This window comes from Clarias gariepinus, chromosome 2, assembly GCF_024256425.1.
Source record: "Clarias gariepinus isolate MV-2021 ecotype Netherlands chromosome 2, CGAR_prim_01v2, whole genome shotgun sequence".
Classification (NCBI taxonomy): domain Eukaryota; kingdom Metazoa; phylum Chordata; class Actinopteri; order Siluriformes; family Clariidae; genus Clarias; species Clarias gariepinus.
Window position 1 is genome coordinate 40,287,111 of NC_071101.1, and position 25,359 is coordinate 40,312,469.

Genomic DNA, 25,359 nt, shown 5'->3' on the forward strand with positions numbered 1-25,359 from the left:
ATGCATGCACAATGAGTAGAGACTAATAGACTCTACAAAAAGTTGATTTTGTGTATATATATATATATATATATATATATATATATATATATAATTTTATTTTTTTATTTTTTTCCTCCCATCTCAGTGCATATGAGGATGAAGATCTGCGAGAGCTCAGAGCCTCTATGGAGAGACTGCTGCAACAGCAACGAAGTGATGATGAAGATGATGATGAAGAGAACGGTGTGTCTGACAGAAGTCCTCCCGATGAAGACGACCATGCTGAATCAAACGGTCAGAGCAAGAGCAGTCCGGTGGAGGATACCTTGAAGAGCGGAGTAGCTCTGGACGAGGATGAAGACAATCCAGACAGAAGTCCAGAAGAAGAGTCTAGTAACGGGCATAATGCAGAGGAGGATGAAGAGCAGAACAGCGAGGGGAACCTCAATGAGGAGTGGCAGTCAGGTACAGTAGTAGCATGCAGATGAGCCTGCCAACACACAGAACATATCTTCAGGTTCAGTGGAAGAATTTTTCAAGTTAAAGTAGGCTTTGTCACTTCAACCATATACAGTTAGTACACAGTGAAACGAAACGTTCCTCCAGGACCAAGGTGCTACATGCAACATAAATTTTCAATATAAATTAACAGAAAAACCAAACTAGCTAACTAAGAGGCCTAGTTAGCTGGCTAGCAGAGACAAGACAGATTGACCTAACATAAATTACAACATAAATTAACAAAAACTAACTAGCTAAGGAAGATTATCTACAGGGTTTTTTACAGACAACATAAAGTGCACGTGCAAATGTGCAACAAAAGCAACAAAGTGACAGTGTGACAACATAACATAATAATAAGGTGATGATTTGGGGTAGTGGAGAAACAGTAAACATTCCTTAACTTAACATAGCAGCAAGAGTTAAGAAGTTAGTGCAAAAAGTAGTCCAGTAATGAATATTGTGCAAAAGAGCATTTACAGGTTGGTGTGTACGATAGTTTGGTAGTGTAGGTCAGTGTGTTTGCGCTTGTGTTGATTAGTCAGTCTCAATGTTCTGAGGTAGTTGAGTTATGCTGAGTGATAATGTTTGTGTGTGTGTGTGTGTGTGTGTTTATCAGTCCAGTCCCTTTTTGTTGAGAAGCCAGATAACTTGTGGAAAAAAGCTGTTTCACAGTCTGGATGTGTGTGCCCGAATGCTTCGGTACCTTTTTCCAGATGGCAGGAGTGTGAAGTGTGTGTGAGAGGGGAGTGTCCGATCAGCCACAATGCTGGTGGCTTTGCGGAGGCAGCGTGTGGTGTAGATGTCCTTAATAGAGGGCAGAGAGACCCCAATGATCTTCTCTGCTGTTCTCACTACCTGCAGGGTCTTGCTAGGGTTAGATATGGCACAATTCCCAAACTAGACAGTGATGCAGCCGCTCAGGATCTCTCGATAGTTCCTCTATAGAAGGTGGTCAGGATCGGTGGTGGAAGCTAGGCCTTCCTCAGTCTTCTTAGAAAGAAGAGACGCTGTTGGGCTTTCTTGTGTAGGGAGCTGGTGTTGAGGGACCAGCTGAGGTCCTTCTCTAGGTGGACACCGAGGAATTTGGTGCTTTCGACGATCTCCACAGAGGAGCCGTTGATGCTCAGCAGAGAATGGTCGCCTCGTGTCCTCCTAAAGTCAACAACCATCTCCTTGTCAACATTCAGAAACAGGTTGTTGTCTTTACACCAGTCTGTTAGCCTCTGCATTTCCTCTCTGTACGCTGACTCGTCGTTCTTGCTAATGGAATCCTGGAGGTGCAGTTCCCGATCTGTACTGACTGAGGCCTTCCGGTCAGAAGCTTCCCGATCAGTTGTTGGGGGATGATAGTGTTGAATGCTGAGCTGAAATCTATGTACAGCATTTGATCGTATGTGTCCTTCTTGTCCAAGGGTAAGATGGAGTGTAGTGGAGATGGCGTCGGCCGTTGAGCAGTTAGGTGGTGGCCTTGAAGCGCGTGGGAACGATGGCGCTGCTCAGAGAGATGTTGAAGATGTCTGTAAGAACATTTGCCAGCTGTTCCGCGCATTCTCTAAGCACCCTGCCTGGGATGTTGTCTGGTCCAGCAGCTTTACGTGGGTTGACTCTGCGTAGAGTTTTCCTCACATTAACTGTAGTGAGACACAGCACCTGGTCGTTCGGAGGTTGGGTGGTCTTCCTTGCCGCCACGTCGTTCTGCCTGTCGAACCGAGCGTAGAACTTGTTTAGTGCATCTGGGAGGGAGCCATCACCATCACAGGCAGGTGATGTCATGTAGTGAGTGATGGCGTAAAGCCCTGCCACATGCGGCGTGTGTCGCCGCTGTCTATGAAGTGGTTGTGGATTCTCTGGGTGTGTGCGCGCTTCGCCTCTCTAATGGTCCGAGAAAGTTTGGCCCTTGCTTTTCTAAGTGCCACCTTATCTCCCGCTTTGAAGGCAGAGTCTCGGGTCTTCAGAAGTGCACGCACTTCCGCATTAATCCACGGTTTCTGGTTGGGTCGTGAGATGATGCTCTTGGAGACAGTGACGTCATCGGTGCACTTGTTGATGTAGCTGGTCACTGATGACGTGTACTCCTCCAAGTCGGTGAAGTCGCCGTAAGTTGCAGCCTCCCTTAACATGTTTTAGAGAGTGTTCTCGAAACAGTCCTGAAGAGCAGAGATGGCTCCTGCTGGCCAGGTTTTTACCTGCTTCCGAACCGGTTTTGAACGCCTGACGAGTGGTCTGTATGCTGGAATTAGCATAACAGAAATGTGGTCTGAGTAGCCGAGGTGGGGGTGGAGCTCTGCCCGATATTCGCCCGGGATGTTTGTGTAAACAAGATCCAGCGTGTTTTCCACATATTGATGTAATCTAGGAAGCGTGGATTTGCATGGTTGAAATCTCCAGCAACAATAAACAGTCCATCCGGGTGTGTATTTTACAGTACACTGATCTTTGCATAGTTCCCCTAGCGCTTCCTTAGCATTAGCGCTAGGTGGAATGTACACCGATAATGAAAACAGTGGTGAATTCCCGTGGTAAAAAAAAGGTCTGCATCTAATAGTCACAAACTCCACCAGCGATGAGCTAGAAACTAGCACAGAGTTCTTGCACCATTTCGTGTTGATGTAAACACACAAGCGGCCACTGCAAGTCTTACCGCACAAAGCTGCATTTCTGTCGGTGCTAAACGAGGCTAGCCCGTCTAGCTGAATAGCGGCTTCCAGTACTCTGTTGCTAAGCCATGTCTCCGTGAAAAAACAAACAACCAGCAGTCTCTAACCTCACCCTGTGTAGCCTGCTTGAGTCGGATGTAATCCAACGTCTGCTCCCTGGACAATAAACTGGACAAGATGATGGACGGGAGAGCCGGCCGGCTAGGGTTTGTTTTTAGCCTAGCACAGACTCCAGCCCGCTTGCTGCACTTCCGCTTTCTTGCGCAGCGCTTCCGATGTCCCCTTCCCAGGCCGCCGGCATCAGGCAAAGCCGAGGCTTTGAGGCCTGGTTCCCGCAGCTCATCGTGGATGTCGTTATTTGGGTACAAAAGTGTCTGGTGGTTGTATGTACAGACAACCTTAACAACGTAGCACCATTTTGGCTCCGGAGTGGCCGCTTCGTGCTACTGCCGCGTCGCCATTTTGGATCCGAAAATCCAAGATAATTAAAACTATTTTACCTACCTTTTTGTCAAAAGAACAATATAGTTCATGCATTTTGGGAAGGTGAGCAGGGCCTGTGCCACCATGTGTACATATAGATATGACATATATGCCACCATATGAACATGCAGTCGACCACTGAAATTCACGTGGGTTACATTCCTATAGCACTTGTTAATTTTGGATGATTTTTTTTTATAAAGCCTATAAATACATATTTTTATAGTTTAAAACTTAAATATGCCCCCAAAACACTCTAATTCTATTTCAAACTCTGCATAATACATTACCCTTAAAAGAAATCTGGTATACCATACTGTACTGCTGTGTCTCCCGCACTGCTAGAACCTTAGTTTACGAGTGTTCCGCAAGACGAGCAAGGATTTGAAATAAATTTTGACTTGAAAAACGAGCATTGTCTTGGTTTACGAGCGCAGAGTATCATGTATCACGCATGCGCTTCTGTTTTTGAGGCCGAGCGTCACATGATCACAACTGAGCCAACGTTTTTTCTCTTTTTTGCGCTGTGGAATTGTGGGTAATCGTCTCCCCTGCTGGGTCTTAGTTCTCATCTCTTAGAAATATAATCAACATCCGTGCACGCGTGTACTGTTTACTATAACACTGTGACCATGTGTGTGTGTGAAACATTTTATTTTGTGTTTGTAAGCGTGTTTGTACAGGGCGTGTGTGCGCGCGTATTAAGCAAGAACAAGTCTCATTAGAGAGTAAAGATCCATTTTTTTTTTCTCTCTGAGTCAGCCTGTCATTTCTCACTTTACCTTTGAAAAGAATCGCGACAGAGCAGAGTTTGTGTGTGTTTGGGAAGCCGGGGGGTGGTAGGGGGGCTGTAAAAGCGAGTGTGTGCGCAATACACACAACCACACTCCCACCCCCTCCTTCTCTTGGCTTCACACACACACACACACACACACACACACACACACACACACACACACACAATCTCTGCCTTAGACAGAAACTCCACTCTGTCGCGATTCCTTTTTAAGGTAAAGTGCAGGTTAATTTATTTTTTTACTTTACAGCAGTGATTCCATTAGTATGCACTCACGTGAATGTGACTAGCGATGTCCCTTGCTAATTAATCTGATAAAACATTCTCTCTGTTAATCGCACGCACATTACACACCATACACACACAGCACCTGCGTGCACAAACGGAAAGACTTATTTGTCGGGATTTATTTTTACTTTTTTTTTTTTTAAGGTAAAGTGCAGGTTAATTTGTTTTATGTATATTTTGTATTAATTATTTATGGTTTTTTTTTTTTTTTTTTTTGGGATGTACAGAGGTACAGATGTTACTCCAACTGTATATTTACTGTAATTCATGCAAGTGGGATAAATACAGAAATAATAATTCACCATCCCAAGCCACGGTTTCTTCTGCGGTCACCCTAAAAAATGTAAACAGTATAAATTTATATGGAAACTCTGAACTGTATTCACAAATGATGTACTCACTGACATTCGAACACTGTAAACCAGTTTGACATTTTTTGCTGCATAGTTATTGTATACACAACCTGAAGGTGATGTATATAATTATTATAACTTCAATACTATCACAAGTCGGGTCAGTGATCCAGCTACATTGAAAAATATTTTTTCTTTTATTCCCTTCATTATTCATGTGGACAGATGACAGTGAGGAAGAGGGGACGAGTGTTTCAGAGCAGCAGGAGAGTATATTCAGTCGTCTGGAAGAGCTGAGGTTCAATCTGGAGCAGGCCATGGGCTTTGATCACTTCATCCAAGCCTACAACAAGATCAAGGTGCACTCATGTTAATGATCTTAAATTGGGTTAATTTAACAGTCAGTAGTGTGTAGACTTCAGATTTCCTCTTTATGTGGAATCTGGAGTCAGTTTCCTGTCCTGAATTTTAGTTTTTGGTCACTGGAACGTTTTTCCGTCAGCGCCCACTGTGAACCTCTTATAGTGAAGATACAGTGCCTTGCAAACGTATTTATAGCCCTTGAACTTCTCCATATTTTGTCACGTTACAACCACAGACGTGACTGGATTTTATGTGATAGACCAACACAAAGTGGCACATAATTGTGAAGTGAAAGGTAAATAATAAATTTTACAAATAAAAATTTGAAAAGTGTGGTGTGCATTTACTTTACTCTGATACCCCTGACTTAAACCCAGCGAGACCAATTGCCTTCAGAAGTCACCTCATTAGATTAGAGTCCACCTGTGTTATTTAACATCAGTTTAAATACAGATGGTCTGTAAAGCCCTCAGAGGTTTGTTAGAGAACATTAGTGAACAAACAGCATCATGAAGCCCAAGGAACCCTCCAGACAGGTCAGGAGAAGTTTAAAGCAGGTTAAGGTTATAAAATATATATATATATATTTACCCATCTCACAAAGCACTAGTCCAAATGGCACAACTGCAAAAATACCAAACTAACTAAACTTACAGACCAGGGAAGTAAAGCATTAAGGAGAGCGCCTTATAGTAGCACTGGAGTTGCTGCACAGATCCACTGCATCAGGAGGGAGAAACTACTGGACAGCTATTAGTTGTACACTCAACAAATCTGGCCTTTTATTGAGTGTGAAGAAGAAGAAAAAGTGGAAAACAGTGCTCTGGTCAGATCAGATAAAAATTTAACTTTTAGGCATAATCAAAATGTTTGACAACTAACTGTGCATGGTGGTGGCAACATCATGTTGTAAAGCTGCTTTTCTTTAGCCGGGACAGGGACGCTGGTCAGAGTTGATGGGAAGATGGATAGACCCAAATACAGGGCGATCTTAAAAGAAAACCTGTTAGAGTCTACAAAAGACTTGAAACTGGCACGGAGGTTCACCTTCTAACAGAACAACATAAAGCCGTAAGCATACAGCCAGAGCTACAGTGGAATGGTTTAGATCTAAGCATATTCATGTTTTAGAATGGCCCAGTTAAAGTCCAGACCTAAATCCAATCGAGAATCTGTGGCAAGACTCTCCATTCAGTCTGACTGAGCTTGAGCTAGCTTGCAAAGAATAGTAAAAATTTCACTCTCTAGATGTGCAAAGCTGGTAAAGGCTTTCCCTCTAAAAACTTGTAGCTGTATTTTGCAGCGAAAGGTGGTTCTACAAAGTATTGACTCAGGGGGGGTTAAATACAAATGAATGCTATGCTTTTCAGATTATTTATATTTTATCTTAATTTTTTTATCTTTCCACTTTCCACAATTATGTGCCACTTTGTGTTAGTCGATCATAAAATACATTCACATTTGTGGCTGTAAGGTGACAAAATATGGAAAAGTTCAAGGGGTTTAAATACTTTTTGCAAGCCAATGTACACATTAATCTATTATTATAACTGAATTAGTTTATGATCTCTTAAAATGGCCAAAGTTCGACACTTTTATAAGTTTGTCCTGCGTTTTTAAAAGTTGCACATTTTGTTTCTCCAGGCAATCATTGAAGACGAGGACTCGAGCATTGCTGTGGGCCCTAACGTGGTACAAAGCATTCTGGGACCTGAGCACCAGCACCTGTATCCCAAAATACTGCACTTAGTGATGGCAGACGGAGCGTATGAAGAAGGTGGATACACTGTACTCATAAACGCATTCCCCAGTCACTTTAATAGGAACAGTGCATTACTGCTGTTTTATACATTATACAGTATAAGCCAGTCATGTGTGCAGCAGTGCATCAGATCACACAGGTACAGGTCAGGAGATTCAGTTAACATTTCCATCAAACATCAGATCTCAGAAGCAGGGCTGTTTGAGTAATTAATTTACACACAGAGTCAGAAGATGTTAAGAGCTGTTGAATTTATCTTCTGTAATAATTTATCTAATGTAATAACACGGCACAAACCCCTAATTTGCGGGACAAGATTGGATCTTCTCTATTTCTTAATTCAACCTGAGTAGTCTACAGGTAGTTTCCGACTTGTGAACATCTGAGATGGTAATAGGAAGAAACCTTGAGAGGAACCAGACTCAACCGGGAACCCATCCTCATTTGGGTAAAACAGAAAGCAGGAATTGATCTGCATTCATACTGCGTGTTGGGTGGCAGCCAGTTCAGCTATAACAGGTGATGTTAATATGGATATACTATATGTAATAACATCCGAGTTACGAATTTCTGCAGATAGGAATGGACCATGGTTCCAAAAACAACAATTGTAGATGCGAACAAATCACAGAAGTAGCTCACGTGTATTGCACAAACAATACACACTGCAGTGCACCAGGCCAATATTTACAATCATACAATATTCTAAATGGGTAAGTTGAATGTATAAAATGTCTAAAGTCCATTACATTGTATGTATGTGCATGTGGGGGTGCGGGAGAAATAAGTCAACGAATCAATCCGGGAGGGCTGTCCTCTAAAGCTGATTGGATGGTAAAATAATCCTAATTTTGGAAAATCCTCAACAAAACAGAGTTCACCGTCAGATACAGTGGAAAACAGTTATGAGACAAAATGGCGTCCAGGATTCCCCTCGTGATTTAAAGGCGCAGAGACAACACTAATACATTTGACATGTAAGATTTATTTACTTAGACACAGTCGTAGTGTTTGGCCACATGATGGCAGTGAGGGGAAATGGCACAGAGATTTGGTCAAGTGGCTTGGCATGCTTTACATTGTATATATTTGTGTCAAAGGCGTATAAGAATCACTTCGTTGGACTCAAGAACAAATCTGACTTACAAACGTGCTCCAGGAACGGAACTTGTTCATAAGTGGGGGACTAACAGACTTTTTTTGTGTGTGGTTAATACTCATGAGATTCAAAATCATGCATTCTTTCTCAGTTTAAAGAAAAAAGTATCTCACTGCCGGAGGCCTAGAGAAAGCTGATTGGCCGAGCTCTCTCACAGGGGAGGGATGAGCGGTATTTCGGGCTCCCACATTAATGACGGCTCTACAGCCATTCAGGGGCGTCTCTGAGCTCACGCAAGCAAAAGGAGCAGATGGCGCTATCGTCCAAGTGTGTTATGCTGCCCCCAATGGTGCGTGAGCAAGCAGTTCGAAAAGATGCGGTCGGTGACGTCACGTGGCTCGGAGGAAACGCGTAATAGTCTGCAGCCCTCCCGACTCAGTTGTAGTAGAAGCTTAATGTGGGAGCCCCCTAGTGACGGGGAGGAATTGGACACGACTAAATTCAGGGAGAAAATAGGGGAAATATAAAAGTTTAAAGAAAAAAGTATATGAATGCAGGTTTTATAGGAAGTGTGATATAATTCTCCTTCAGACCAGAAACCTCATATCTTAAATGTCCTTATAATCTCTCTGTAGATAACGATGAATAAGTTGGCGCTTATCCTCCCGTTACCGGTTGCTCAGGACAATCTGCTGGCTCTGAAGTCTTCCCATGATGCTGTGCATGAAGCAGACGGAGTGTCACTGGAGTGTTACTGCCATGTCCAACATCAAAAGAATGAGTGTAAATAAAATGTAATCTTAATATTATTTAACCAAAGCTTGATGGAGAGAGAGAGATGTGCATTTCTAACATGTGACACTATATGTGAGAATTTTTCACCACTTAGCATTTACAAGCAGTCAAAGCCATGAGTGGCCTGGGTCAAAGGTCATGGGACCATTGTATCCTTCCTGCATCAGGTATCCTTTCACACAATCCAGTCTCACGTTGTATACATATGTGCGCGCACACACACACCGAGTACACATCCTCTTTTTCTACTTTTTGTAGTAAGGAAAGCCTTTTACAGAACGACTTCATAAACTGTTCATTCCTGTTCTTTCCATGCTTCCGGTTCCGGTGTTTACGTTTCACACGGCGAGCAGCCACATGTATTGGCTAATCGATGTTAACGCTTAACGTGTGCATGCATTATACACACGGCATGCTGTTGCACTTCTTCTGTAATGTCAGCAATTGATGTCATTGTAGGAAATGAGTGTGTGGAAGCGGTCCGTAAAAGATGTTCAGTAAATTATCTAAAGTCAAAAGCATAAGTCTAAAGACTTAAAAGGAAACGAAACACATTTAAAGCTATATGTGTAGTAAAATGTCTTTCAAAATGTTCGTCTTTGTATTCTCAAATAAAAATGCTTAATTTTTAAGCTTTGTTCTTTGTTTCTGTGTGTGCCAAACGGAGTCAAACATTTTTCTTTATTAAAACAGATCAGAAAGTGATTTTTCATAATTCTCCTTGGAAGAAATAAAAGAAAAAAAGGTCCCGAACATCATTATTCTAAATGCATTTTTTTTTTCATTGTTGAAAATGTTTAGGGAAGTCAAGCAACTTATTCTTTTTAATTTTTGCATCAAGATGTTTATTTGCCACATCATTAAAAAAAAATTGTGCTTGCAGGAAATGAAGGTAAAGACATACAGTAGCAAATTGAATCACTCTCACCTCTGAAAGTTACAGTAAAGAAAGATAAAATTTCCATTAGGACACGGGGAGAACGTGTGAAACCCCACCCTGACAGGAACCCAAGTTCAGGAATGAACCCAGAGTCCTGTAGCATTACTGCCTCACCGTTCCTTGCTTTACCACCATACAGGAATAATGCGCTAAACCGAACTCGTGTAAATAACAGTCTATAAAATTCATCACAATCTTTTTCTTTATTCTTCGCATAAGTTGTGGCTAAACTTTTTGGCAAAAACAATGTAAGCAGTCTTAAAAAAACAAGCCAGAGCCTGTAAAATACTTGTATTTGTAATGGTTTCACCGTCAGTTCGTGTTCAGCTCCAGCGAGAAAAGGGATTGTCTCTGAGTAACTGTAACCCTTCATTATAGCAAATGATTCCTGACAAACTAAACATACACCCACTCTCTCATTCTGAACACAATGAAACTCAATGAAACAACCAGTATTCAAACTAGGAATGTCATGTTTTAAACTTTTTATAAATAAACTTTTTTTTTTTATGTTTCGTGCCTGCAAAGCTTGGGCATTACATCCATCATCCTGTGTTGTTGTCGTCACACTTATGTTTGCAACTCCTTTTAAACAATTCATGATCAAACCTTTATCAGGAAGAATAGATGTGCACTAGCTACTTAATTTTCTTATAAATAAAAAAAAAAAGCATAATTTGCCTTAAGTTGCTTCAGTTTTATTCAGACATTTGGTACAACACAAATAACCTAACAATTATAACAAAATTATAATTCTTATATAAAAATTTTAATCTTATGTAAGCTAGCAACATAGATTCATAAACAAGTTATATATAACATTTCAGCCCTTTTTAATACATACTTAATATTAAACCCATAGTGATGACCTTTCTGTATACCTTTTATCGTTTGCCTATTTCTTATTTAATTTCCTCTTATTTTTTTTAAACTGGGCATCTAATAGCTTATTAAATTTAATTAACAAGCATCAAGACACCTTAATTAAGAGCCAAGACAAAATCATTTGTGTTTAGACTGGTTAAATAACATTCCTAATGCATTCACAAAAAACAGCAGAATGAACTTACAGTAAAACTATACAGTACAGTATGTATTAACAGTATTATGTGTGATTTGATTTCACTAGTTGCCTTGCTGCCAAAACATATAGAAGTCTGCACACCTGCAAATGATTAGCAGCACCGGGCTGCAACCTAACCTCTTAAATCCTGAGAACAAGGAGTAAGGGGGTACTTGTATTTTTTTTTATTTTCATATTTTTTGCCTTTATTTTTGTCAAACGAAAAATAAAACATTGTTTTTCATATGAGGGTCTATTTGCCTAATACTAAGACCCGCTATAATGAGATGATTTTCATGATGTTATAAAACAAAAAAACAGAATTGAAAGAGTGGGCACTAAACTTTTACACATTTCTGTAGCATGGAATAAGACATGATTCTTATCTAGAAAGGCCATTTTGTCAACCTTTACAGGCAGCCTGGCTTGGAGCAGCTCTATGCTGTCAGCTTCCTCCTGGGCCTTTTAGCTCTCTGGCTCTCTCTGAGCACGGTGCTGGGATGAGTCCAGTCAGCCCCACTTACTCTGCTTTTCCTCCAAGGCAGTTCTGGACTAATTCAACTAAAGGTTTGTGATTGCCATCTTTAAAAAAAAAAAAAAAAAGGACTTAATATGCAACGGGCAGCTCAAATAACTCATTGACGCTTTATCCTGTATACAGTCTGGTGGAGGGCCTGACGCCAATACCAGGAGACTTAGAACAGAAGGCACACACTTATACGCTCTTTCACACACTTTGGGCAATTTGGGAACGCCAGTTAGCCTAATCTGCATGTCTTCGGACTGTGGCAGGAAACCGGAGTACCTAGAGGAAACCCCCATATTTTTATTAATAATGATAGAACCAGGAGAACTGCTCGCAAATCCATGTTGAAGTTTGCTACTGTTGTTGTGCTTGCCACTGGCATGTTTGTTGCTGCTAATATTGCTGGAAAAATAGAAACATACATAGACATGTCCTGTCTGGTGTTGTGGCCCTCAGTGTCATCCTCTGGGACAACAACAGTGCCAGCTGTACCAAATTTTGTCATTCCACTAGATGCCTTCTATTGAAGTCCTGCCACAATGATCTATGCATAAGAGCATGTGAAAAAAGGGTCTTGTGCATGACGGGAGCCATGTCCAAATCAAATGTGTTTCCAACCATCAGTTGGTCATGTGTGACACAGTCAGAAGCCATGGGTGGCCCTTGTATACACATACCACATCTTCATTTTTCTCCATTTTGGATTAACAGAACATGTGTGTAAACTGTTCATTCCATCTTTTCAATGAGGCACAATTACAATTTAGGAATCCGGTTTACACCAATCATGTTCTACACCACGAGCAGTCATGTGTGGTGACTAATTGATGCTAAGTGTTAACATGTGCATTCATTATACACACCATATGCTTGCAAACCATGATGTAAATGAATCATGTCATTGTAGGAAATACCTGTGTGGACATGGGTCATAAAAATTGTACACTTAATATTTAAAGTCTAACGATGCGAAAGGGAGGAAACAGCCATCTAACACAAAGTTTGCTTTTGTATTCAAAAATATATTTTTTTATTTTAAAGCTTTTGTCTCTGTATGCGTCTGTCTGTATCTGTGGGATCAAATGCAAACGTCCCCATTATGATTATTTATACTCTTTTTTTTATTTCTTTTGCAAGTGCTTCAATTCCAAGCCAAAAAGTTCTGATGAAAATTGTCTGATTTTAAATGTTTTCCTTTATCTGCTCGCACACACAAAGAAAGCTTGTTTGCTTGATGTGTTCTAGCCATTTGCACCGATCAGATCCGCTTCCATGATGACCGGCTGCAGTGTGCAATTTAACATACGTTGATTATTCAATTTTATTTTATTTTTATATATCGCTTTTAACAATGGTCATTTTTACAAAGCTGCTTCACAGAATTTTTTGGTCTGTTAATCTGTCGTCTGCTATTTTTTATGTTAATAAATTACAGTATAATCCATAATGCACTACTACATGTAAGGACTTAACACTTACCTGTGTTATTCTCATTACACCTTCCAGTGGTCTTAGAGAGCTCTTTCTCCAGATCATAGAATTAGTAGTAAGACTTGCAGTCTGTTGACTTTTTTCCCCAGATTTTTTTTCTTGAGCATGTTCTGCATCACATTGAATCAGAAATGTTGAATCACAAATTATTTTTTGTTTAAATACATACATAGCGGTACCTCAGCATATAAATTTCATCCATTCTGGGGGCAAGTTCCTAAGACGAAATTTAGTATTAAACACATTTTCCCAATGTAAATGCAGATAATCCGGTGCAGCCCCTCAACCAATATTACCAATATTACCAATTTCCAACATTATAATCATATTTTTGTATATATTTTTGCTAAACATTTAGAAAAGACATGTAAGTTAAGTAAACTATGAAATAAATAGACATTAAATCTTACTTAACTTTAATTTATGATTCCATTTGGCACTGGCTGCTTTAAAAAAAAAAAAGCGGCTCTGTTTTCTTCTCGTTACCGTCCTTTCTAACATTCTTGGGACCCATGGTGCTATGTCTTGACTAAATCTTGCACAGAAAAATAAAAAACCTTGCAAAGCTGATGCAAACATTTGGCACTTTTGAACGGCTCCCGGACATACACGCAACTTGGCCAGTGTTCGATTCGGCTCGGTAAATTCCTCACAAAATTTAAGCTCTTAAGGTGAAAATTCTTAAGGCGGGTCATTCGTATGCCGAAGTACCACTGTATAAGCTTTGTTATAACTTAATATGCAGCATTAGAGTTTTCACAATATTTCCAAAGCAACTGTTTAAGGCAGTTAGGGTTTTTCTCACTTACCTATGTTGTCTCGACACGCTCACTGTGCACCTCGAAGAACTCGGGCTTAAACTCCTTCACTGAAACTTCTAGTTGGGCCACCTTGGACATCAGCTCAGACTTCTCTTTCTCCAGCTGAGCATTGGACTCCATGGCTTCCTGGTATTTCCTCTCAGCATCAGCCAGAGAGACCTTTAATATTTCATAAGCATATTCAGACACTTTTACGTCCCAAAATAATGTTTTCCTCCAAAACACATGGAACAATTTTTAATTTCAGTAAAGTACACAAAGTCTGTGGTGGAACTAAAGGAACTGCTAAATGTTAAGAGTTTCCACTTACCCTCATCATCTCATCACATCTTTCTTTAGACTCAGAGAGCTCTTTCTCTTTATCCTGCAATAAGGCTTGCAGTCTGTGCACTTCAGCTCTCAGGTCATTCTTATCAGCCACCAGACCAGCATTGCTGCCCAGCAGTCCCTGGTACTCCCTCCCAAGTTCAGCCAGAGTAGCCTGGATGTTTAAAAAAAAAATGTCTGTATTATTTTCTTCTATACCCACAGTTAGACATTTGAGAACTTGATAAATCACTCAAAACAGGTTTCATAGAAGAAAAAAAAACAAGCTTACCCTAAGTGATGCGTTTTGATGATTTAAAATCTTCTCATTGAGCATGGTCTTCATCATGTCCTATACAACAAAAACATTTTCAAATATGTTTTGAGCCTTTAGTGTGACTCAACATGCAGTGCTACAATAATGGGATTTTTGAACATTTCTAAAGAAACCAGTTAACACGACGTTGTCCTCACTTACCCGAGTTGTCTTGATATGCTTATTGTGCACGTCCAAGAGCTTGTTGCTCATCTCCTGCACTGAATTGTCTAGTTGGTTCATCTTGGACATCAGCTCAGACCTCTCTTTGTTCTCCTGAGCACAGCACTCCATCACTTCCTTGTAGTTTTCCTCAGTTTGAGCCAGAATGACCTATGCATATATACAGAGGGGCCCGTAAAAAGTGTTACATGAAAAATACATGCTTCTCTTCTGACGGTCACATGATGGCATCAACAATGGTGCGACTGCCATAATTCAATTTGAGTTTTTAAACAGACAAATACATATAGCAGTCCTCTGCGTTTAACCCATAGTTTTAGCTTTGGCTCTTTAATAAGCGTCTCACTGTAACAACACAGTTGAACTCTTTTCCTGATAGTGTTCCAATACTTCTGGCCCTCAAGAATCCCAGAAAACTGTAAGCGGTAATGAATTTTTTAACTGATGGTTGACTTTTGTACTTTTTCTCAGTCGGTGATTGAGGATGTTTCCATTCCATACTCTAATGGGCACTGGTGGCTCAGTGGTAGGTGTTTCAACCGGGTTTGATTCCCAGCCAGTGTTGTGGCGACCCCATTGCTGGGAGAATCCGAAAAACCAACAGCAACTCATGAATCCATGTCTCGCCACCAGTAATGATTCTCCTTAAGAAACTTTCACTTATTTTCGCTATGTATTTTGTTTGCAGATATCCAAACACTTCTGGATATTTTTTAGAGCAACTTAAACTTTTTTTTTTATCCCATTATACATCTAAGCTAATACTCAATAACAGCAACTTGGTGGTGGGGTTTGAACCTGGGACCTTCCGAAACATAGTCTAATGCCTTAACCACTGAACTACCCCCACTGACTCCAGTATGTGCTAGCAATGTGGATATGTCATTAACAAGTTAGTCCTGAGCTCCATCAGATGGGAAAATATACTTAAAAGTACCATGTTTGCTTTTCCGATTGACACCCAGTGTACTACAGCGGTCATGACTTAGTGAAAGCTCATACCTCCACTACGTGCTCGAAGCGTTGGAAATTTTCTCTCATCTCCTGGAACAGTGATGCCAGGACATGGTGAGCCTCCTCCTCTAGCTCCTTCTCCTGAAACAGCCAAAGAGAGAGAAGTGTTTTGGACTAGAGTGCTTAATTTCACCTTTTATTGTCACATTGAAACATCTAGTTTAAAGAGTGTCGCACCATGCTCCTCCATTTACATTAAAGCTTGGATGTTAGTAAAGCGCCATGGAGGCACTTAACTACAGATCCCATCAGCCACTGCAAGTCACATGCTCTTAAACGTGTCATTTGTTTTGTGTTATGGTGGCTGTATTTAAGACCCGGGTTCTGGGGTTCCGTTTGTCTAGTGTCCATTGTGTTAGTCCTCATATACAGGCCTGGTCTAAGTCTTAAAGATTTGCTTCTATATGCTCTATAGTAAAATGTACCTTCAATAACTCATCACGCTTTTGTAAAGCTTCCTCCATCTCCTTGCACTGTGCCTCCAGGATCTGGTGAGCCTCGTGGTCTCGCTCCTTTTCCTAAAACACAAACGTACAGACCATCTATCCTGTGGAACATCACAGGTCATGGCTGAAATTTTAAACAGTCTGCTTGATGCAAGAGGTTTTTTTTAACTTACCCTCTTTAGCTCCTCACACCTTGTCTGGGCCACAGAGAGCTGCTCTCGCAGTTTGGTCACTTTGGACATCAGGTCGTAGTCTGTACTCTCTAGGAGAGTGTTGTTCTCCATCGTCTGCTCGTATCTCGTCTCAGTGTCAGCCAGAGGGTCCTGAAAGAACAATCAAACTTATTGGTGTTTATTTACTTCACTTGTTTAGACACCACTAAGGACTCATCAATCATTAAAACCGACTGGAAAATCTTTCCAAAATTTAACATTTGTGAAACCTTGTGTATACGTACATTACTGTATGTGGCACGTAAAGCACTGGAAGGCTAATGTAAAAAAAAAAAAAAAAAGTACTGTAAATTGTTTAAGGGTTTGAACATGCGATTATTACGTACAGTATTAGCAGAAATATATATAAAGAATTGAAAGGTTGTAAAGTTGAGTATCTTAGGCCTTGTTCACGCTAAGTTGTATGTCTTTCTTCGTCTGCCAAATACACTCCATGTTTGGTTATCAAAAAGAAAATGAGAAATGAGAAATTAAAAAAGGGGGATCGAATAAAGATAAATTTAGTGCTGTTATTTCAGGAGCAAAAATATAAACTAATCTCAGTTAAAATATTCAGTTTAGCTTTTTTTTAGTGCAGGTGTTTGTTTACATTGAGTAAGTAGCTTATTCTTAAAGTAGATGATTAAATCCGGCACCAAATGTTTATAAAATCACTTTTACTCAACATTCTGATTTCACTTACGGTGCAGGTTACACTTCAGGAAGATACTGCAAAAGTTTTTCCAATTCAAGACGTGCCAACAGTTTAACGTATATGCAGTACCCTGTCAAAACTTCCATTTTTTAATCTGGAAATTTATGCTCATAACTTCACTTCTTGTAAACATCTTTTTGCATTTATGGTGCAGGTTTAACTTTAGGCAGACGTCTAGGTACTGCCAAAGTTTTATTAAATGCTGTCCAGACATACAGACAGACAGACAGACAGACAGAAAATTTTCTGAGACTGGTTTTAAATCCTCAAACATATAAAACGTAAAGAACAAGTGTTGACCAATGTACAGACAAAACCTTTTTTTTAATTCATATAGATAATAGATAAATAGTTTCACTAGCTAATGGTTACATAATAAGAGTTTTAAACCTTAAGGTACAAAATTGATTATATTTTATTATAACCAGAAAGTAAAACACTATTGTTTTTAAATTCATTATTGTTAACTGTAATGTATAACAAGACACCAAAGACAGATGCAGATACAGAACCAGATCTCTTTGATCAAGGTTAAACCAGGGGGAAAAAAAGCCATACAGGTTAATTCTTAGCATTTATTTACTGGTAATATCTACCTAAATATACATTTTACATAAAAATTAAACCCATTAATAAAGCTGGATTACTGTTTTACTCGCCAGCTCTTCAGATTTCTAATACCTGTAAAGGTATATTGTTGAATTTTAAGAAAAATAAAAAGTTTTTTTTTATGTTGAAGTATTTGATTTTGTTTTTTTGAGAGTACCTCAGGGATGGTAGTGTCAGTGTGTGTGACACTGACCCCATCAGACATCAAGCTTGAATACAGTGAAGAACTATCTTTGGATGCTGTCTGCACCTGGACTAAATAAAAAAAAATAATAATAAAAACATTTTAAATATATATTAAATGAGAAAACATATGCTTATATATAGGAATATTTCCATCCATCCAGGTACCTGTGTAGTCCAACTAGGGACTGTGGAGACCAATGGTGACTATTGTTTTTATTATACAGTAGGTACTGTATATTTTGGTATATACTGTAGATACAACCGCAAATAATGCTAAGCTGTTGGCTGCAACATCCTCTAAAAAAGTTGGGACAGGGAAAATTTAAGACTAATAACATAGTATACAAGGAGTTCCAAAGAAAGGCCTTGTCCTTCCAGAGCAAGGGTAGAGCGAGGCTCACTCACGTGCCAGCAGATGGCCCTCCAAAACTTTTAGTTTAACATTCTCCAGCGTTAGTACACAACATCATCAACATCAACAATTTAAGACAATCCATCAAATCTCACTGCATGAAGGGCAGAGCGAAAAACCACCTCAGAACATGTGTGAGCTTCAATCACTCAGATACCAGTTTCTTTAAAAAAAACGTCCTTTTTCTGCAGTGGATATCGTCACATGGGCTCGGGAACACTTAAATAAACCTTTAATGTTGGTGCATTTACAAATGCAGAAGCATTAAAAACTTCCCTGGGCTTGGTCTCATCTGAGATGGACACATGTTTTATGGCCCGATGATTCAGCATTTTAAATAGGTTTTTGGGAACAAAAGCCACCATGTTCTCGGAAAGGAACGATTCAAAATATAGGGGTGTGCCAGTGCCCAGGGCATGGGTAAATTGCATATCTGCGAGCGCACCATTAATGCTGAAATATACATCCAACATATGCTGCCTTCCAAACACCATCTTTTTCAGAGACACCGTCTTTTTTAGAGACATCACAGTCTATTTCAGCAGGACAACTTCATTGCAATCTTTATTTGAAAATGTACAGTATAATGCATTATAAAGTGGACAATGTGCCGACGAACACTCTGGACAACTGTGCAGCTAAAGACCTGCATAATAGAAGAATGGAGGAAAATCCCACTAGCTAAATTTGACCCAATGGTGTCTTCAGTGTCCAAATGCTTGAAGGGTGTTATTAACAGAAATGGTGATGCTACACAGGGGTAAACGGTCAACTGGCCCAAATTTTTAGGAGGATGTTTCAGCCATAAGATTCGAAATGAGTGCATATTTCAACCACCAATTAAATTTGCATGGCAAATCATTATTAAAGAGAGAGCCAAAGAGAGAGAGAGAGTACATCACCCCCATTACATCACCCAGTGGAAACATAATGACAAAGTACAGTCTCAGTGTGCACACGAACACACACACACACACACACTGGTCTTTAAGACAGGTCGGTATAAAGAAAAAGACATGGCCCTCCACAGAGCAGAGATTATACACACAGTGCAACAACAACACAGCGGACACACAGCTGCACTTTCTAACAAAGTGTGACAAAATTAACTACATGAAACATATTTCCAAAAATGTCAATCCACACACCTAGTACAAGGTTCTCCCTTTTGCCCCACCCTGACAAACAGCCCATCATGTTAGGGGAAAGGAAGGAGAGGGACAAGCTGATGGACAGCAAGAAACCCATCCAAACAAACAAACCAACACACACACACACCCCAAACTGATTTAATTAAAAATTTTTAGTTTTGTTTATGTTATTTGTATTCTTGTTAGTTCTTTTATTAATTATTTAAGTTTAGTTCATTTATTGATATTATTATTATTATTATTATTATTATTTTATTCATCCATCTAGGAGCCTCTGTAGTCCAGCCAGGGGCCGTGGAGTCCAGTGGTGATTACCACTGCATTTATTTCCATTTTGCGACCGTGTTGGGACCTGCAGTCAACATTTACACACTGTAAGATATTATAATATGATGAGAAGATTCCTATGCCCATAAAACAACCCCTTATTGAGCTTCCTGACTCCTTATATGGTAACATGTCCTATAGCCTGTATCCAGGCGAATATACATCCAAAAAGCTCTTTATTGTTTAACCAAAACAATGCTAATGTATTTCCTATCACCTGTCTGTTTATAAAATGCTTAAATATGATCTCTCTGCTGAGAATAAACAGAGATCTTCAGAAATCATGCGTGCGTTTATGCGTGTGTGTGTCTGTGTGTGTGTGTGTGTGTTGTCCCTCATTTTTGGAAGAAGGCCCCTTCAGTAATAGTTTTCCAAATTCCTCAGGACACATTCCAGTTTCTTAGTTACACAAGAAGCTTTTTTTTTTTCCTTTTTTTTTTTTTAAGAGAAGAAGAGACAGTGGAGATGAAACACCAGTGGTGACAGGAAGTAACTTTTTATAATGTTTCATAACATTAAAGATATTTTGTATATATCTGTTTATATACAAAACACGTAAACAGATACAAAGTACTTCTTCTGTATTGCTTTATCCCACACAGGGTCACAGGGGGCCCGGAGCCTATGCCAATCCACTGCGGGGCGCACACACACACCCTACTGGCAGTTTGGGAACACTAAGGCTAATCTGCATGTCTTTGGGTTGTTGAAGGAAACCTGGAGGAAACCCACCAAGCACGGGGAGAACCTGCACACGGACCCCGAGGCGGGAATCAAACCTGGAACCTGAAGGTGCAAGTTGACAGCACTAAGCACTAAACCACCACGCCTCCACTATTACTCATATTGTTTATTATTTTTAAGGTGCTAATATCTGTGATTGATGTTTTTTTTTTATTCTAAATTTGGATATGGTGAAACTTTTTAATTAGAAAATTTAACTAGTTTAGTTTTATAATGCTTTTGAAACAATTATGTGAGTGTATGGCCATGCCAATTCTACAAGTTTGTGTGTGTGTGTGTGTGTGTGTGTGTGAGTGAGATAGAGAGGTGCTGGTGTCCCCTACCCGGGCTGGGACGTGTTGTCTCTCCACGTCTGCACTTCCTATGAGTGTAATATAATCCTCCCGCTAAGGCTGCAGCTCCAGTCACGAGCAGCAGCGGGCGCACTGGGAGATCCTCGTCCCGGAAACCAACCAACCGCTTCACATAATCCATGACAGTGAGTCAGCGAAATCATGTCCCAACTTTAACGGAACGTCTCTCGCGCTCTCTCTCTCTCTCCCTCTCACTCACGCGCGCGCGCGCTCTCTCTCTCTGTTGCGTCGATGACGTCACAAAGCAAAGACGCTATTCGATACGGAAGCACGTTACTGTCACGGAATAATAAATAAAATAATAATAATAATACTTTCATGTTTTTTTTACGTGAAATGTTTATTGTCATCATAACAATATGTTTTTTTTAAGTTTTGACAAAATATTTGATAACATCTTGTAAAAGTAAAATAAAATACGTCTTGTTATATTGCTACTTTTCACATAAAAAACATGAAAGTTGTTTTTTTTATTCTTGTTACACATTCATTGTCTATACCGCTTTATTCTGTATACTGGGTCACAGGGGGACTTAGGGCACAAGGCGGGGTACACTCTGGACAGGGTGCCAATACATCAGAGGACAGGACACACACACACACACACACACACTACCGGCAGTGGAACACCAAATTTGGGAACATACCAACTCCATGCACACAGACCTGAGGTGGGAATCGAACCCGGAACCTGGAGGTGCAAGGCAACATCATGCTGTCCCCATGCTGTGTGCATAAAACAAGCTCCCTAAATACAGCTTGGAGTGAAAGTACCTGAGTGTCTTGTACAAAGCCCTGACCTCATCGGGTGTCCACATACTTTTGGCCATAGCGTGTAACTAATGAAGCTACAGTATGGGTTTGAATGTACTAATTGACTGAATTGACGAGGAACACCTTGAACGGGGTGCCAATCCATCACACACACACTACGGGCGATTTGGAAACATCAATCAGCCTAATCTGCATGTCTTTGGACTGTGGGAAGAAACCAGAGAACCCCAAGGAAACTGTGGAGTGTGAAGTAATTTTTTGTTTTCTTTATAAAAAAAAAAACGAAAAAGAAAAGTAAACAGCCCCAAACTTCAGTTTAACATTTTATTTACGATAAGGACTAAATGGACTGGTTGGGCCGTAAGATATTTTCAGATTTCAAACTGGGCCGTGGCATCAGTAAGATTCAGAGTGGACGGAGCTAGGGTTTGTAATGAGATATTCACATAATTTAATAAAAATTAAAAAGTATTCGATTTGAATCATTAACTCATCCATTAAATGCATTTTTTAAATAATCAAAACACTTTCAGAGTTCTTACACACAACTGCAGAATGGCTGAAAAACACATCTTTCAATTAAATGTATCAGAATGAAAACAGGTGTCAAGAGTAACAAGCGTATATACGCAAATATACAGTGCATCAAAAAATGATTTAATTCAAAAATTGAAACTCTCATCATTTATATATTTACTACACATGTCAAGTGTGACAAGTGACATAATTCAAGCCTTTTTTTTGTTTTTGTTTTAATTTGAATTAATTTGGGGGCATTGGTAGCTCAGAGGTAGGTTTCTCTCCTGCCATGCAGAAGGCCTGGGTGTGATTCAAGGCCAATTCCCGAACCCCAGCCACCGGGTGCAGTGCTGACTGCGATCCCAAAATGGGAGGGTTGCATCAGGAAAGGCATTTAATGTAAAACCTGTATCCGATTGTGAGGATCGCATGGTCTGCTGAGGCGAGCCCACAAAGGAAGCAACCGAAAGTCAACAAAAACAATTTAGATGATTATGGCTTAAGATCAGTCAAAAAAGAATTTACAACACAGAAATGTTCAACTTCTGAAAAGTATGTGCGCCACTAGGCCAGGACTTACAAATTACTGTATATAATTGATCCAAAAATGTTTTCAAATGCACTGAACGAGTGAGTGGCAGCATGTTGCTTATTTATATCTACAGGCATTGGTCAGAGAGCATGAGTACCAATGGCAGTAATTCTGAGTCAATAATGATCATGGACACGTCTCAGACTCCGGTCCCAATTTTTGGTGAATGCGGTACATGCTATACCATTCAAAACATTGCTGAAAATACTATTCCAAATTTACTGTTCCTTTGCCATTACAATAAACTCTGGGCTGGCAAGGCTTTTCCTAGATTTTGGAGCATGGCTGTAGGGATTTGTGTTCATTTGGCCAGAAGAGCATTACTCATGCATTGATTGGAGTTCAGTCAATGTTACACTTCATTGTTGGCCTTTCTTCCTTCCTTCCTTCCTTCCTTTCTGTCTGTCTTCCCTCCCTCCATCCCTTCTAATACTACACTACACAGGCCATAAGAGGGCAGTGTGACACAGGCAGAGAGGCAGAAGGACAATGCCACTTAATATAGAGAATGAAAAAAGAAACTCTGTTTTAATGTGTGACTATATGTCAGTCTTCATCTAATACAGGAATTAAAATTTTAATTTGGGAACGCCCATTAGCCTTATCTTTGGACTGTGGGTACCCAGAGGAAACCCACCACACATGGAGAGAACATGCAAACTCTATGCTCACAGACCCGAGGTGAGAACCGAACCTTCAACCCAGGAGGTGTAAGGCGACAGTGCTAACCGCTAAGCCACTGTGCCACATCAATCACAATCACAGCATATCAATACCAACACTGGTACTGGGTAGCAGACTGATAATGACTTCTGATACATGTAGGTGATATAACATGACATTAGCCTAGTCTATGATATGCTAATGAACATTCAACATGAAATCAAAGTGATCTGGAATAAATTTTTTTTGATAATGCAAAGTGTTCTCTGTGAAAACATCAACAAGAACATTTTCATACAATATTAATAGCAAACCAGTGCAACATGGTAAACATACACACAGCACGAACACCACAGCATGGAAAAGCTGGCTAGGCGAGGAAAAATGTCTACAGAGGACGTGAAGAAAACAACAGCTGCGCATACCCAGAAAGTTGTTTTTGCTTGATGATAAGCACCTATCGGCCACTGACAGCAAGGGATTCCTATGCAGTGAAAACAAAAATGCTGTCTACCTGCAGGTGTTCAGGGCTGCTTTTGCAATGTAGAATAAATCCCACTGTCTTCCACATTACTCAATTCAGGGTACACTCTATGGCCAAAAACTGGATGCCTGATTTTTTCCACAAAGTTAGAGGCACAAGATGGTCTAGAATCTTTTTAGACAAGCTCTAAGCAAGATCCATAAATACAGTACATGGTTTGACTAGTTAAATGTCAAACTGACCTTATCAGGTGTCCACATACATTTGGCCACATAGTGTAACTAATGTAGCGATGATTGTAGTCTGAATTTTACTCTTTATGTTCATCATCAATCATCGGGAATAGGCATTGTGGTAGGTTTCTCGTCTGCGATGTGGAAGGCCTGGGTTTGGTCCCAAGCCCGGTAAAATGGGAGTTTTGTCAGGAAGGGCATTCGGCATAAACCTTGTGGCAAGTTTTTGTGCGGATTGGACGACCCCTCAATAGGAACAGCTAAAAGACTAACAACAACAGACTCATAAGTGGTCAAAGTAGTATTAAATTCTTGCCAGTACTATGTAGCTAAAAGGTGAGGAGAATAAACCATGAAGGTGGTCATTTGGTGGTCATTTAAATTCCACTTATGTTTCCACTTATTCCACTTTATAATAGCCTCAGCTAACTCAATGTTTCAGGGTCGAATCCTAAATGGTGTAAAATGAAAAGCTAGAATGCAGTCTTGGGTATCCCTTGTTCCACACACCAACTTGTTCAAAGGTTAGATGGTTCAAAGATTGGTTTTGGGAACCAGCCTTGTCTTTGAAGATGTACTGTAGCTCGGATTAGCCGTGAACAAGGCAGTGAGGTGAGTCATGAACCTGTCAGCGTGTTGGCAGAAGTTTGCACTCATACATTCATTACTAGCTGTAATGAAAGACTGAAACCCAACACGGACAGTTCAGAGGCAATTTGGAACGACTTAGAAGCAATTACTAAGGAGTGTTGTTTAGAATGACATAACATTATCAGATGTTGATATGGATGATCATTATCCTTGCTAAAAGTACTACCGTGCCTTGTTTTGAATGTGGGTTTTTGGCAGACAGCTGCTCTCCACTCTTTCCAGTACTATGTACCACCACAAAATCTTTTAATGGTACGCAGCACCCGCCATGCCAGCCTACTTTAACCCACGTTCATCATGAAAATGCATGCAATCAAAATACTTGGCTTTGAATTGGTCTTTTTCTGGGGTAGAGCATACAAATCGCCTAAGCCCAAGGGGTCAACGTTCTCTTAGTGATGACTAGAAGTTACCCATGGCTCTGCACACGTATATGAGGTTCTGCCCCCTTGCATATCCTGAATCTACTATTACCTGTAAATGAAATGTGCTGTTATTAACTCATTGTTGCTCCTCACGCTGCTCCAATGTTTAGGAAGCCCGTAC

General features: G+C 40.1%; 2 protein-coding genes across 11 annotated transcripts in view; one reads left to right on the plus strand and one right to left on the minus strand.

Moving 5' to 3' along the window:
* Positions 1 to 9,714, plus strand: part of nek1 (NIMA-related kinase 1) — a 32,202-nt gene extending 22,488 nt beyond the window's left edge. For all 7 annotated transcript variants that reach the window (XM_053482003.1, XM_053481969.1, XM_053482012.1 and 4 more), the window contains 4 exons: positions 128 to 447; positions 5,289 to 5,422; positions 7,071 to 7,203; positions 8,923 to 9,714. In XM_053482003.1, the coding sequence (XP_053337978.1) occupies positions 128 to 447; positions 5,289 to 5,422; positions 7,071 to 7,203; positions 8,923 to 8,936 (601 nt within the window). In that variant the 3' untranslated portion in view covers positions 8,937 to 9,714. The remainder of the gene's footprint in view (positions 1 to 127; positions 448 to 5,288; positions 5,423 to 7,070; positions 7,204 to 8,922) is intronic.
* LOC128510061 (synaptonemal complex protein 1-like) lies at positions 390 to 25,359 on the minus strand. Of its 4 annotated transcripts, none has more exons than XM_053482042.1 (11): positions 20,868 to 21,108; positions 17,882 to 17,979; positions 16,362 to 16,511; positions 16,168 to 16,260; positions 15,731 to 15,823; positions 14,708 to 14,878; positions 14,522 to 14,581; positions 14,234 to 14,404; positions 13,912 to 14,082; positions 13,091 to 13,212; positions 390 to 472 (listed from the first exon to the last, which is right to left on the minus strand). In XM_053482042.1, exons 1-9 carry the CDS (start codon positions 21,016 to 21,018, stop codon positions 13,912 to 13,914), a joined length of 1,158 nt encoding a protein of 385 aa, XP_053338017.1. In that variant the 5' UTR covers positions 21,019 to 21,108; the 3' UTR covers positions 390 to 472; positions 13,091 to 13,212. The 4 variants fall into 4 exon arrangements, with proteins under 4 accessions (XP_053338017.1, XP_053338035.1, XP_053338008.1 ...); XM_053482060.1 differs by lacking the exons at positions 390 to 472; positions 20,868 to 21,108 and adding exons at positions 5,329 to 5,406; positions 25,288 to 25,359; XM_053482033.1 differs by lacking the exon at positions 390 to 472 and adding an exon at positions 5,329 to 5,406.